General features: G+C 38.8%; 1 protein-coding gene across 8 annotated transcripts in view; it reads right to left on the bottom strand.

The window, feature by feature from the left end:
- Positions 1-3,429: 3,429 nt before the first annotated feature.
- The window catches only part of MIMS1 (mitochondrial inner membrane scaffold 1), a 59,593-nt gene continuing 46,947 nt past the window's right edge, over positions 3,430-16,075 (bottom strand). For all 8 annotated transcript variants that reach the window (XM_078347674.1, XM_008979437.4, XM_035270482.3 and 5 more), the window contains 2 exons: positions 11,070-11,181; positions 3,430-6,615 (listed from right to left, as the gene is read on the bottom strand). In XM_078347674.1, the coding sequence (XP_078203800.1) occupies positions 6,382-6,615; positions 11,070-11,181 (346 nt within the window). In that variant the 3' untranslated portion in view covers positions 3,430-6,381. The remainder of the gene's footprint in view (positions 6,616-11,069; positions 11,182-16,075) is intronic.

Raw genomic sequence — 16,075 nt, 5'->3', positions numbered from 1 at the left:
CTTGCCTCTTAAAAAAAAAAAATAAAGTCAACTTAAAAAAAAAAAAAAAAAGGAAATAGCTACCTAACAGCTTTGCCAACACCAGCTCACCCAGAAAGTGACAGATGTCACTGAACTGGCTCATGTAAGTTTCCCATCTCACAATCCATCCCCGGTGAAGGGGAAAATGAAGCTGAAGCAGGAGAAATTTTAATGAATACATGTTTCCTTTCTACATTCAGAAACTGAGATCACAGAATAGTGACTATCTTCCCATCCCATCACTTTAAAGACAAAAAGATGAAAAGAGTTCTAAAAGAAGCTGAAAGCCAAAGATGAAAGCACCAGCAGAGAAGGAAGGTAAGGGATATTTATAATAAATTGGCTTGAGTGGGCCGGGTGCAGTTGCTCACGCCTGTAATCCCAGCACTTTGGGAGGCCAAGGCTGGCGGATCACAAGGTCAAGATATTGAGACCATCCTGGCCAACATGGTGAAACCCCGTCTCTACTAAAAATACAAACATTAGCTGGGCATGGTGGCATGTGCCTGTAGTCCTAGCTACTTGGGAGGCTGAGGCAGGAGAACTGCTTGAACCTGGGAGGCAGAGGTTGCAGTGAGACGAGATCACGCCACTGCACTCCAGCCTGGTGACAGAGTGAGACTCCATCTCAAAAAAGAAAAAAAAATTGGCTTGAACTTCTGTCACCAAAAATACAAGGAATTTCAGAAGTCCCAAAGCCTGGCCTTTTATCTACATAATTGGCACCGAAGGAAAGCACTAAACTGGAAGTCAAGATCTCAATTTTAAACCCAGTTCTCTTGTGCTTCTTTCTTCAACTAAAAATATTGGTTCTAATGTGACCCATGAAATGTCAAATTCATTGGTTCTATAAGCCTAGGGTTTGATTTAGGATGCAAAAAACTATTAATCTAAAATGTGTTTGAAATACAATTAATATTTCTCAACAAAAGTTGCATTAGGCTTTGTGGACATATTTGCTCAATAATACAACTTTTGGTTGGAATGTGAGACTTTTATTTCAGGACCAAAAGAAGTGAGGAATGCAAACTGTGACCCACCGTATAATGCATCTTCTTGAATAATGAGAGCATAACAAGTGCATGTTGATGCAGCACTATGGCAACAAAGCCCTGTAATTCCCACTCCGGGCTGCAGCTGAGATCAGCCAGGCTGGTATGTGAGGACTTTTGGCACCCTTATCATAAGAAAGAGAACGAGAGTCACCATTATTCTTAGAAAAGTAAAGCAACTGCACTATTAAGTCACCATATTAAGTGTCCAAAAAAAAATTGACTCAAAAGGAATAAAATACACATTAGTCAAACTCTGCTTCAGCCATTATAAATTCAAAAATCTTGTATATAGAGGAGCACAGACGGTAAGGCTGAAATACACATGTATGCGAAAATGCCATGTGTTCATTAAAAACAACGCAGGTTTTAAAGAGTTAAACATCTAATTGGTGTAAGAGAAGATACAGAATTGCCAGTATTTCTTATTACATGCTTAGAATATAGCCTTTATGGAACTATTAGAGGATAAGACCCACTTTTGCCATGTATTTGATTAAAAAATGAGGGGGAGTCATTTTATCAAAATAAAAAGGATGAAGTTTAGGTTTTAGTGTTGTTGCTCTAAGTATTAAAAATGGCCTAGTACCAGTCAAATGCAGCTCTGAGTTCACTGTCCTCTTTCTGGAGACAGTGTGCCTATCCTCCCCTAGGGACCACAACAGGGAGATCTGCACAGAAATGTCAAGCAGAATGTGTACCTGGCATGCTCAGGACAAATTTGTCTTTTTCTTTCTCACTTCAAAGTTTTTCTAACATTTAAATTATTTAAAATCTAAAACAGAAGCAGCTGGACAGAGGGAGGGAGAGAGAAGGAAAAGAAGAGAGGTTATGTTCAATCCTCACTTTCAAGGAGAGTGAAAATCGGCTTTGGCAGCAGGCAGGGCGTGTCTAACTGAACTCAACTTTTCCTATCGAGCATGTTGTCCCAGAGAAAGCACCTCTCCTCTGTAGAGACATGATACTCTTGAGAATGCCTCTGGCTGCCTGAGATGTAAAATCAAGTTATCAGAATAAACAGCAGGCTTCATGTTATACTCTGCCCTGGTTTCTGAAATCAGGATGCATTCTTTCTACGAAGAAAATAATTCTTATCATAATTGCCACAGGATAATTATGATCTATAATTATTGTGACTGTTAATGATGCATGAAGAAGAATACAGCTTGATTTTCAAAGCCTAACCCTGAAGAAGCAAGACAATTAAAAGCTTGTTTTGACTAGTTAAAGTGAAAAAACTTGACACAAAAGTCACAAAGGAAAAAATCTACAGAGGGAAAATATTATCAATTGGCCTGACTCAGCATTTCTGAAACAAGTTACAAGCACCAAGTGCAGGAGAAAGATCTTTCAAGAACCAGAAGGCCAGGCCAAAATCATGACTGCAGATGAATTCTGGGAAGGAGTGTGGTCCCCAGACCATTGAAGCCCACAAGGGAAGAATGTCTTGACTCCTATTGTCCTCAGGGAACACAATGCAGTCCCTTCTGCAATCTCGTTTAATACTAACTTGATTCTACGTAACACACAAATGATCCAAAAGAGAACATTAACATCTGCAGAATGAGTACGTAAAATTTCCCAGATTTCTGGCTTAGGTGTTTGAATTCCAAGGCAGGCAGCGAAGAGGCTTCCACTTCCTGAGTGTGCAGGTCCCACTCAGGCATGTGGGCCAGTATCATCTGATGCACTGAGACCTTCATGCTCATAAAGATAACGTAGTAGTGAGCTTTCAGTACCAAAAAATATAAGTGGCTCGCAAAAAAGATATTTAAACGGGAGCAAACAACTTTGATAACATTTCATCTATTTCATTTAGGCCTTATGGAGACTCAGTTTTGAAAATCTGAAAAAAATGAAGGCCCCCATTTCAAAAAATGAACTGTGGGCAACAGAAAAAAATGTGTCATTACCTAACAAGTTATATTTTCAGAAGGAATCCTTTAATTCAGAAATGCATATCTCACAAAAACATCTTCTCAACATAGTATCATTTCAGAAAAAGCAGGAAACATGACTCCTTTTTTTTGCCTCATTTGCTAAAAATCATCTTCTGCCCATTTCACCACCATTACCATCTTCTACAGTAGCCTGGTTTACGTCTGAATTTGTTAAGAAATCCTGAGTGAGCCGAACACAACACTAAGAACACAGAAAGAAGCTCAATGTGTCGAATATACAATTTCCTTCTTTTCTTCAAGCACTTTTTTCTCAAACTATAAAGATCTTTAGAATTCCTAGAATTATCTAAGATCCCTTGAAACAAGAGAGCCAGAATCTATCTCCATTTCATCCTGAGCATAAAGCACTTGTAAATAAGCGGAGGCAGTGTCTGTGACAAATAAACACAAGATTATTTGAAGGCATAATTTTATTGTTTTCACTACTGGGAGGTAGGTAATCTCAATATAAGCATTATTTTTCTCCTTTCTTGAAATCTGTAAGCGGCATCCTGTTGTATGCACAAAAGGCTGTCTCAGTAAAATACATTTTTTTGATGTCATTGGTTTTGTTCTTATTCCTGAATAAATTATGCTCTAACCTGATCCATCTGTCATTTCAAATATCAATTTGCTTAGCAAACCCTTTTTGCGTATTTTATATAGGCGAATCTCAGTCACAGCTCCCTCCCCACCTGGTCCACACACCTCGCATAAATGCAGACATGAGTTTAGCCAGGTGTGGTGGTGTGCACTTGTAGTTCTAGCTACTCAGGAGGCTTAGGTGGGAGGATCATCTGAGTCAGGAATTCAGGACTGCAAGTGAGCTATGATCGTGCCACTGCACTCTAGCCTGGGTGATGGAGTGAGACTCTGTCTCAAAAAAATAAATATAAATGTAGACATTCATGAGACATGGGGCTGCTTCTGCTTTACTCCCAGTTCACAGAGGTTATAGGTGAATTAATCCCAAGTATAAGATGTACTGTAAATGAAATGAGGTCTGTTACATGTAGCAGACTATATTTACTATACATATTCTCAATTATTTAACTCAACATATTGGTACTATATTGTTAGCCTGCTATTAATACTCCAAACTCAGCAGATTACAGGGGTCCCCAATTAAACTATTTGAAGCTTGTTTAAGGACTAGGTTAGCAACATGCGAGAAACAGCATTTTTGTGTCATTCCTGGTGCCAAGTCATGCTACAGAACTTCCCACATCTTCAGAGAATTTTTTACGAGAGAATTTCAAATCACTCGAGCAGTCCCTCATTGTCTATAATCAGCTAAACACAAATGATTATGAAACTGGACGGCAACAAAACTCAAATGGACTGAACAGAAAATGTCCACGCAGAAAAAGCAAATTTTAGTCTCAGGATTATTAGTAACTTCTAAGAACCTCCAATTTATCCCTATTAGGAAATATGCAACATGAAAAGTAAAAGGAAATTGTTTTAGAAGAATTCCATGTAACACAAGATTTTAACATGGGCAGTCTCCAGTGGTTAAGAAGAAACAAGAAACGTGTTTAATATCTTAAAAAACAGCATTTGAATCTGCAAAAATGTGAATTATTTAATACTTAAAATATGTTAATCACGTCTAGATTTGAAAATGTGGCATCAATGTGAAGTAGGGCATTCAACCCTGTGTATCAGGAGACAGCAGTGCCGCCTGCCCAAGACTGCAGAGAACAGACACAGCTGCTGCTCTCAGCACTCTCCCGGCCCCCAGGAAGAAAGATTCCAATCACGGCATATTCATTTAAAAACTATTCTAATAATAATTAGACTCATCAACTGCAAAGTTTTTTTTCCCCTTTAAACTATTCTCTAAATTTGGCCAAACTAAGTACTTGATACAAAAATCCTGGCAAAGAGCAGGGGTCCCTGCGGGACTGTGTGGCAAACTCTGACATTCTCTTGCCTTGGCAGGTAAGTCAAAACAAGGACAATCTAAAAAGAGGCCATTCCCTCCTCCAATGAGCAATTCAAGGATTAGAACTGAAATAATCGCAGTTAGAGCATAGGAAACAGACACACACATACTCAAACATAGCCCCACCACCACAGCGATGCTCATAGCTGACAATGGCTGAATTTCATTACAAGCAAATGATCTGACAGCTCTGTCATTAAAAAAAAAATCAAGTAGAGGGCTGGGCACAGTGGCTCATGCCTGGAATCTCAGCCCTTTGGGAGGCCAAGGTGGGTGGATCATCTGATGTCAGAAGTTTGAGACTAGCCTTCCCCCTACCCCCCCAAAAAATCAAGTAGAATGCTTAAGTGAGGGTATTTCCCTTCAATGTAAGACAAAAATCAGCAGCCACAATTTAAAAATTTACTCCATAAGGAAATCAGCATTAATTCTGAAACTAAGACACTGGGAAACTGCAGTGGTTTGCTGCGGCAAGGACCGTGCCTACCCCAAGGAGTCAGCCAACTCCGTGACAACCTGACTCCATTTTTAGTCTCCCAAACCTTTTTCTGTTTGAGAATCATGAGCTTGAGTTGCTGCTGAAAAATACTTGATTTTAACAATAAATTTAAGGTGTAAAGATTTTGTTACCTTTCCGCTGAAAGATTAGTTGAAAAGGACACAAATGATTCACAATAAAGGTTTATGTTTTAGGTGATCACCACCAATACACACAGTTGAAAAGTACCATCACCCCATATATATTTGCTTTAAAAAAATTACAAGCTTCAGGTAAGAATAATTTTTAAAGGATCAATTTTTCATTTACATACAACCAATACATCTTATTTACATATAAATGACTAAATCTTTATTCTATTTTCTTCATATAAGGTATTTTAACTGGTAGGTAACTGTCCTATTCTGTTTTTATAGAAAGACTAAATAACCTCTTATTCACAGGCAGTTTGGATGATGCTAGTTTGTCTCCAAATTACATACTGAATACAGTTAAAACCTTAATGAAGAACATAAAAATTAAGATTCAGTATTAAGAGCCTGTTTTATGGGTCACATTGGTTATTCAAGGAGTCAGCTGCCATACCAGGCATACCAGCATAAATTACAGCTGCAACAAAACAGAAATCAAGCGTGCTTCTGAAGACCCTGAAAAAGAAGTCTGACTTCTAAGACATTACCTACTGCTTAATACTGTTATTGATGGGAAATTCTTATATTGGGTTCATTTTCTTTCCGTATAAAAACACTGATTTTTCTACTGATATTTAACTTTAAAAAGGTATTTTACTTCTTTAACCCTCAGAGAACTAGTATATTTCGGCAACTAACCAAAAAAAGGGAAAAAAATTAGACATGTATCTTTGCCTGGTTTCCAAAGGGTTAAAGTGCAGGAATTTTTCTATACTGTTATATAAGGCACTTATTCCACTTTTTTCTTAAAGGAAACTTTTTCTTTGGTTTCTTGTAACTTTTCAGTAAGTCTATCTTTTGTTTCTTCCATTTTCTCTGTGATAAGCTCCTTTGTCTCTTCCATCCTGTCCTGCAGATACTCCTTGACGGGTGGTGGTGTGGACATGTAGCCATGACTGCGCAGATACTTCACAGTGAAGGATGTTCCTCCCAGAGTCACGGTATACCGGGCAGGTGTTGCAATCTTAAGCAAAAGCAAACAGAGGCAAATCAAAACCTGTTTATTACCGCCATCTTAAGCAAAGACAAGTTAAAATTAAAATTAAAATTATTGGTAATAACCAATCAGCTAATCACAGAGCTAATGTAGTAACATCCTATATGGTTTTCCCTAACAAGAGACACTTCTGTAAACTCATTTCATGAATGTTTGTCCCCTACACAATCCAGACCCAGATAACAGAATCATAGCACTGATGTCCCTAATCGAAGGCTGTGTAAACCTGTGGGGCAGGTCACCCTGGAAATCAGAAGGAGGGCTCAGTATCACTAACAATAACAAAGAAGCACATGTTTCTATTCCTTAAAACCCCTGCCACCCTGCCAGATGCTTTCTATCTGGAGCTGAACTAGAACTGAACGTCTTCAAATGGGGAGAGGTAGAGCGTGAATCCGCTCTCTGCTGGATTTAGGTTAGCTTCACTTCAAAGTCCCTTTCCCTTGACTTTTCCAGACCTATGCTACCTTCTCATCACAATCTACCCTGAGTCTCAAATCCTAGTCAGTCATTTACATGAGGCCAAAAGTGGTAAAATGGCACACCTGCCGCAGACATACACAGGTTTAACGTTAATCAGAGCTTTAAGGACCAATGCTAAATAGAAGATGACTAGTCAAAGAGAACCATAAAAGCAAAAAAGGCTGCATCACATTCTGAGTCAAAAATGAGGCAGGGCGCAGTGGTTCATGCCTGTAATGCCAGTACTTCAGGAGGCTGAGGTGGGCGCGTTACCTGAGTTCAGGAATTCAAGACCAGCCTGGCCAACATGGTGAAATCCAGTCTCTGCTAAAAATACAAAAATTAGCCGGCTGTGGTGATGGGCACCTGTAATCCCAGTTACTTGAGAGACAGAAGCAGAAGAATCCCTTGAACCCAGGAGGCAGAGGCTGCAGTGAGCTGAATCGCACCACTTGCTCCAGCCTGGGTGACAAGAGTGAAACTACACCTCAAAAAAGAAAAATTATAGGTGTTGGCAGGTACAATAGCTCACACCTATAATCCCAGCGCTTTGGGAGGCTGAGGCAGGAGGATTACTTGAGCTGAGAAGTTCAAGACTAGTCTGGGCAATATAATGAGACCCTGCCATCTCTAATAAAAGGAAAAAAAAAGAAAAGAATAATTAGCTGGGAGTTGTGGCATGTGCCACTACAAGTCCCAGCTACCTGGGGGCTGATGCAGGAGTATTGCTCAAGTCTGGAAGTTCAAGACTGCAGGGAGCCGTGATTGCACCACTGTACTCCAGCCTGGGCAACAGAGCAAGACCCATTCTCAAACAAAACAAAACCCATAGGTGTGCTGTATAACAAAACTCTGAAAGAGCTGTCTGCTTTATCTCTAATTTCTCTCCTAAACTCACATTAAACAAGCTTTCACCTCTACCTCTTCACCAAAACTGCTTTCAAAGTCACAGTGACCTCTACAAAACTAAATCCAGTTGTCAATTTGGAATCAGCCCCTGGACCAGTGGAACCATCTGAGACAGCTTTCACTTCCCTTCACTTGGCTCCAGGTCCTCAATTTGCTGGGGCTCCTTCTAGTTCATGGCAGCTTCTCATTTTTGCCAATTCCTCCCCATTCACCCACCTCTGAACATGGTGTGACAACAATCAAGCCCTGGACCTCTTATTTTCTCCACGTATCTCACTCCCTTGGTTGTCTTTAGTGCCATCTACACATCGATGGTTCTTAACTTTAATCTCCAGACTGAACCTTTCCCCTGAATTCCACCTCCACTTGCATGTCTAACAGGATCTCAAAACTTAATGCAGACATGAGTCACTTAATAGGGATACGTTCTGAGAAATGCGTCATTAGGTGATTTTGTTATGTGAAACATCACAGTGTACTTATACAAACCTAGATGGTGTAGTCTTCTGCACACTCAGGCTACAAGGTATAGCCTATTGCTCCCAGGCTACAAACCTGTACAGCACACTACTGCGCCGGATACTGCAGGCAATTATAAGACCAGGGCATTTGTATACCTAACCTATCTAAATATAGAAAAGGTATAGTAAACATATGGTATTTGTAAAACATGGGACCTACGGGACCATCACTGTCTATGCAGCTCATAGTTAGCCGAAATGTCAATGGGTGGCACATGACTGCATGTTCAAAACTGACACTTGGATCTTCATCTGTCCTACTTCAAACCTGCTCCTCTCAAAGTCTTCCTCATCTCAGAAAATGGCAATTCAATTCCTCCAGTTGCTCAGGCCAAAACATTACAAGAAAGCTTCAATCTTCTTCTTTTTCCATAATTTATATCCAAATCATCAGAAAACTGCAGCAGCCATGACTTTAAAACATATCCAGAATCCAACTACTTCCTGCTACCACTTGGGTTCTGGCCATTATTGCCTCTCACCTCAAAATAGTCTAAGCACCTCAAACAAGGTCCCTTGGCTTTTCCCCTGATCCTGCCATGGTCTGTTAATATAGCAGCCAAAGTAATTTTGATGGAACAGAGGCAGGATGCTTAAAATTGTCCAATGGCTTTCTATGTCCTCAGAGTGAAGGCTGAAGTCCTTGTAAGGACCTACAAGACTGCCCTGATCTGATGACAGGCCATTCTCTGCCCTATTCACCGACTCCAGCCACACTGGCTTCCCCACATCCCTGAAATTCTCCTGGGATCCTGCAGCCTCAGAACCTTGCCTTTGGGGTTTTCTGTTTGGAATGCTCCTCCCCCTTGGAGGAGCAACTCTCTCACCTTCTCAGCAAGGGATGTTTTTCATCTCCCAGGGAAAAACAAACAAATACCACAAACACGCCTCCATCCCTGGTTTCCTTTCTTAGCACTTACCATCATCTATGTACACATACTATGTGTGCACATGCACTTTTAACTTTATCGTCTCCCCACCCCACCACCATTCTCTACACTATCAGCTCCACAAGGAAGGTATTTTCCACTGTCTTTGATTAGTTTATTCCCAGTACCGAGAATGGTACCTGGGCGTATTTCAAAGAGATTGTGAGGTAGTCAGCGCATACACCCTGCAGCCAACTGCCACCAGACCATTCATGCCATAGTTCATTTTGGGGCTTTGTCTTGATGATGCAATAAATCTGTGTTTGTTGTTCTATTTGAGAAACTGTGGGTTACAGATAATACACAGGAGAATCCCCTCTGTATCTCCTACATTACAGAGGAATAGTGAGGGGAAAACACCGCTGGCACTCATCTCCCTACCATGAAGCCTACAGCTTCATTTCCAACCCCAACTCTACAAACATGCACTGAGCATTGTATTCACCTACAGAACACAATACCGGGCGCAAGTGAAAAAGCAAGAAAGAAGACATGTTTCTGAATTCCTGGGAGCTCCTAATCAAATAAAGAAAACAAACAACACCTAGCACAGAGTGCGCTATCAACTGTTATGCTATGGGAGTGGCATAAAAGCAATTAAATTAGGGAAGGTATACATTATCATGGTAGTTTGACTTATTCAACATTATACCTACCATAACTAGAAACTTGATAATTTATTAATTTAATACACTTTAATGTAGAAAAACTCAACATTAAGTGTTAGCCTTCTCATCAAAATTATAATAAAAGAGGAAATCTACCAAAATTTCAAGGATGCTAATAAGGATGACAGAATAAAACAATGCTACTTTTGAGTAATGCTATAAAACTGTAATTCTTAGATATTCTTATACAACAGAAGTAAAATAAAATAACATCTAGTTTCTAAGTGTTTTCAACTTTCTTAGGTAAAAGTTTCATAGACTCTCATAAATATTTGTCAATTCAAAGAATGATATTAATATGGCTAAATTCCACAATTTACAGTGAATCTTCCCTTTCAAAATAAAAACACACAGGCACAGAAGCTATCAAGATGATGTCTGAATCCAGAGAATAGTTATAAAGATTACAACTTCTAAAATAAAACATATGTTGGGTTAAGATCTAACAAAAAACAGTTTATCATGTAAGACATAAGACAATTTGGATTAAACCTATTTTACTTGCTAAGAAAAGATGAGCTATTCTAAACAGTAAAATAAATGTTTAATTTTGCTAACAAGTCAGGTGGCACGCAGATCACTGAATAAGGAAAAACAAATATAATTATGCCTTAAAATAATCCTATCTCCATTTATCAATGGGAGCAATGTCCGACAGATGACCGCTACCACGAAAAAACACAAAAGCCTACCAATTATCTGATCACAGCAAGTTATGAATGATCTACCAATTTTTAAGACATTTCTTCCTAAAACCACATTTTACTTCCACTTTAAAATTTTGTTCTTTAAATTAGTCACCAGACACATCAGAGATGAAATACAATGTTTTAAGTTACAAAACAAGATTGAGAGCTAATGTGGAGTCTCATAGGGAAGTGAGCAAGTCACTGGTGAGGTCTGAGGAGCAATGGGTTTCTAACAGTACCCACCTTAAACATGGCATACGCTGTCAGTGCATTTCCACTCTGGGAGTTTTTCAGGATGTTTACCACACTGTCAGGTATCCCAATGAGTTCTAGAAAAGGAACGAGATTCACTCCTCTATGAGAAAAAAAAAAGGTTATTTTCATATATATAAACTTCAAGCTATTTTCCAAACTTATCTGAAAATACCAAAACTGCACTATAATTTTATTGATTACATTTTGCTTAAAAGTTGATTGTGCATTATCAAGCCCTTTAACTTCACCCTAAGAGAGCATCTTACTTGATGTACAATACAATATGCAGCATACACACAAATATCACATCATGCGGTATCTTACTGTCTACAACTTGTATTTGCTTCTGCATGTGGGCATCCCAGTTAGTATGTTTAGAAAAATAGAAGCATTTATTAGAGTAAAATTGACAGCTTTAAGTAAACTATGAGAAAGGATGAGAATCATTTGCCTGGTCTTAGTTTCCTCAACCTTAGATTGCTCCAACTCACATTTTAAGACCTAAGATTTTTACCTTTAAAATTACATGTAATTTTGTGTAAAATTGCATTATAAACGCAAAGGATATTTTAACATCACTTATTATTATGAGAATGTGTTACTATGCAAAAAAATATATGGTACTATGGGTTTGATGAAAACTTCAATTACTCTTAAATGATGCTTCCATTCTATTAACAGACTTAAGGCAGGTGAAGAAGAAATTACTATATATTGTGATAAATTTATGGAGGAAGGAGAGGCAGAGAAAGTCTCCAACCTGAGCCACAACTTATTTCCAGTTTCTGGATTATCAACATTCCTCATCCCTGGCTTCTTTATTTCCAGTTTCCTGATTATCAACATTCCCATCCCTGGCTTATTTCCAATTTCCAGATTATCAACATTCCTCATCCCTGGCTTCTTTATTTCCAGTTTGCTGATTATCAGCATTCCCATCCCTGGCTTCTTTATTTCCAGTTTCTTGGTTATCAACATTCCCATCCCTGGCTTCTTTGTTTCCAGTTTCCTGATTATCAACATTTCCTATCCCTGGCTTCTTTATTTCCAGTTTCCGGATTATCAACATTCCCATCCCTGGCTTATTTCCAATTTCCGGATTATCAACATTCCCATCCCTGGCTTCATTTCCAGTTTCCGGATTATCAACATTCCTCATCCCTGGCTTCTTTATTTCCAGTTTCCGGATTATCAACATTCCTCATCCCTGGCTTCTTTATTTCCAGTTTCCTGATTATCAGCATTCCCACCCCTGGCTTCATTTCCAGTTTCCTGATTATCAACATTCCCATCCCTGGCTTCATTTCCAGTTTCCTGATTATCAACATTTCCCATCCCTGGCTTCTTTATTTCCAGTTTCCTGATTATCAACATTCCCCATCCCTGGCTTCATTTCCAGTTTCCCGATTATCAACATTTCCCATCCCCGGCTTCTTTATTTCCAGTTTCCCGATTATCAACATTCCTCATCCCTGGCTTCTTTATTTCCAGTTTCCTGATTATCAACATTCCTCATCCCTGGCTTCTTTATTTCCAGTTTCTGGATTACCAACATTCCATATCCCTGGCTTCTTTATTTCCAGTTTCCCGATTATCAACATTTCTCATCCCTGGCTTCTTTATTTCCAGTTTCCGGATTATCAACATTCCTCATCCCTGGCTTCTTTATTTCCAGTTTCCGGATTATCAACATTCCTCTTCCCTGGCTTCTTTATTTCCAGTTTCCGGATTATCAACATTCCTCTTCCCTGGCTTCTTTATTTCCAGTTTCCTGATTATCAGCATTCCCATCCCTGGCTTCATTTCCAGTTTCCTGATTATCAACATTTCCCATCCCCGGCTTCTTTATTTCCAGTTTCCCGATTATCAACATTCCTCATCCCTGGCTTCTTTATTTCCAGTTTCCTGATTATCAACATTCCTCATCCCTGGCTTCTTTATTTCCAGTTTCTGGATTACCAACATTCCATATCCCTGGCTTCTTTATTTCCAGTTTCCCGATTATCAACATTCCTCATCCCTGGCTTCTTTATTTCCAGTTTCCTGATTATCAACATTCCTCATCCTTGGCTTCTTTATTTCCAGTTTCTGGATTACCAACATTCCATATCCCTGGCTTCTTTATTTCCAGTTTCCAGATTATTGACATTCCTGGGTCATAACCTCTTTATTTCCAGTTTCCTATTATTAACATGTTGCCACAATGGCTGTTGCTCTCCTGGACACTGTTAACTCTTCAGCCCTAAATCAGAAGGAGGACATTCACCTACATAAACATCAAATTTATAACAGACATCTAGATTACAGTTTCCTAGTTGTCCCAGTGTTTCCCTTATGGCTATTTTTCCTGCCTCTCTAGTCTCCTTTTCTCTAGAAGTGCTTCTTAGCACTCTATGGTGGAGGAGGGCAGGTTGTCTTTCTTGACATTGAGATCTATGAAGCATCCAGACCCGCTGCTTGGTAGGACATCTCTCAACTTGAGTTTGTGGAATTGTTTCCTCAAGATGAGATGCAGGTTAAGTATTTTCCCACAGGAAAACGACAGAGTGGACACTGTCCATCTCAGCACATCACAATAGGGGGCACATAAGGCCAGTCTGTCCTATCCTTGGTATTACAGAGTTTGCCTCTTGGTGAAGGCAAGGTCCATAGAGACCTCCACTGTAAAAGCTGCTTTCCTTATGTCATTAAGAAAGAGCATTGCCTGGATCCATTCTGTAAACTCTTAATTTATTTTTAATATTAATTAGGGAAAAGATGTCCTAGTCTGTGACTTCACCATACTACACAGTCAGGGAGCAACCTTAACAGATATGGCTGATTATCCTCAATAAAGGACTATTAAAATTACTTATCATCAGAAGTCAGAGGAAACCAGAACAACTTAAGGAAACCTTAAAGAGATAAATTGAAAAATAAACTATGAGTCCAATCTCATTTCTATCTTCATTCTTTCTTCTATCTGTAGTTTCAATTAATTTTCAAATCTCTTTCTAGATAACAACTAAATCTCATTAAAGTAAGGTTTAACAGCATAGCCATTACTCAATGAATTTAATCAAGCCACTAAAATAACTATGCATGGTAACATCCTGCCATAACATGCTAATTATGTCTTCTAGTACCAATCCAATTATGAAATTATTCCATTATTTCCTAATTCCAACTAAGCCCAGTATACTAAATCTATATATTTAGCAGCAATCATGAAGGAAAAAAGAACATATGGCCAAATATAAAAGTGAGTTATTAAAACAACCACCACCACCACCACCACCATTTATCACAAAGATCAGACAACAATGTTTTGGGAGGTGAAATGGGTATAATACTTAAGCCCCAGAGGTCATACAACAATGGACTGAGACACCAAGCACAAGCTGTGTCATCGCTGGCATGCATCTTTTGTCAGATGAAGTAAGCACCTAGTTCCACTTATTTCTAAACTGTTGAGTTGATGACTTTTCTTAAAAATAACTTCCATTTCCTCTGGAATTACTGAATGTGAAGTACTAATGAGGGTCTGATTCAAACAAACATCCACTGTTTGTCACATTCTACTCTGAAGTGCCCATGGTCAGCCAGGAATCTGTGCTTCAAAATCTGCCAGCTTTACAACTGTTTCCACAGACGAAGAAACACACAAAGGAAAAGCACATTCACTGTCTGGATAAAGTACAGTAGAAATCAATCAGGGGTTTGCCTTAGAGTGAGTTTGTAATTTTAGGAACTTGAGGTCTCAAACACGGCATCTAAATGCAGGGACCACACCATCACTGGTGAGCCACATTTGATCAACCAAAGCACTTCTAGACAGAAGACATCAGATCTCTGCAAGGCTTTGCCAGATAGGAACAGCAACGAAGCTTGGTTTAAAATAAAATATATTAGCACACACAATTTAGAACTCCCTGAAATAAAGTATTTCAAAAGCCCGAGAACTTCATCACTGTGTTAACTAAATATAGAATGACATTTTGCTCTAGGGTGCCTAGAAAGGCGTGAGCTGTCAGAGTAACTAAGACAAACACTGGTCAGTAATGTGGCATGATGTCAAATGCTCATCTTTCCCGCTACAAACTATTTTTTCTCCCTTTCTTTTAATAGTAAGTAGGCAACAAACAAATAACACAGAACTTTTTCCACCTAAAACAAACAACACTAAAATACAGACGCTTGTCAGGTGAATTGAAAATCTATATTTAGTATAACCAACTTCCATTTTTACAATACAATCATCCTACTGTGAAAATATTCTAATTCCTTTTTCTTTCATTCATGAGTTCAGTTTTCTTAAGCATTACTTGTGATTAAGATCTTCATTTAGAATAAATCAACTTTCAATTTTTGAAGGATCCAATAAAAACTTTAAGAAGGACTGTTCTGGAAAGCAACCCATCCTGCCCATTATAAATTTGCTATGTGATGCTATGACAGAATTGGCCCAGTGGTTGTGGAGGGCAGTAGTGGTGCTCTGGCAACCAGATTCCCATGCTAACAGCCCCAAAGCAAGGTGCAATGAGGAAGGGTATAATTTTAAAGTTGATAGTTGTACCACGATGTTTACATATAAGCATTCTTAAAAAAATAAAAAAGAAGGGGGAAGATAAAACTAAGAAAGTTGCATTTCACAGGAGATGACACAGTATAGCCCACAATTGCTTTAGGTGCCACACAGCATTATTCTGGGTCTACTTTTTTAGTTACAGAACTTTTACCAAAGGGAATAAGAAAAAGTAAAAGGAACAAAAGTATTCTTCTTAAAAGCCTAAATGAGAATATCATAGTCAATTAATTAAAAGCTTGAATTTCTCCCTTTAAGGCCAGCCAGGTGGCTGAATGCCTTGCCTTATGGGCAACCTGACAAGGACAAAAGAAACAAGTATTTTTCATGTCATCTTTCACAGACTGAATCATAAGAATCCTCCATGACTCAAAAAAGAAAATTTAATATGTGGAAATCTATTCATTACAAAGCAGAACTGAATGCCTAG

Source organism: Callithrix jacchus, chromosome 13 (assembly GCF_049354715.1).
Source record: "Callithrix jacchus isolate 240 chromosome 13, calJac240_pri, whole genome shotgun sequence".
In the NCBI taxonomy this organism is placed as follows: domain Eukaryota; kingdom Metazoa; phylum Chordata; class Mammalia; order Primates; family Cebidae; genus Callithrix; species Callithrix jacchus.
The sequence above is the reverse complement of the archived record's forward strand: the minus strand, read 5'-3'. Positions and strand labels throughout refer to the sequence as shown.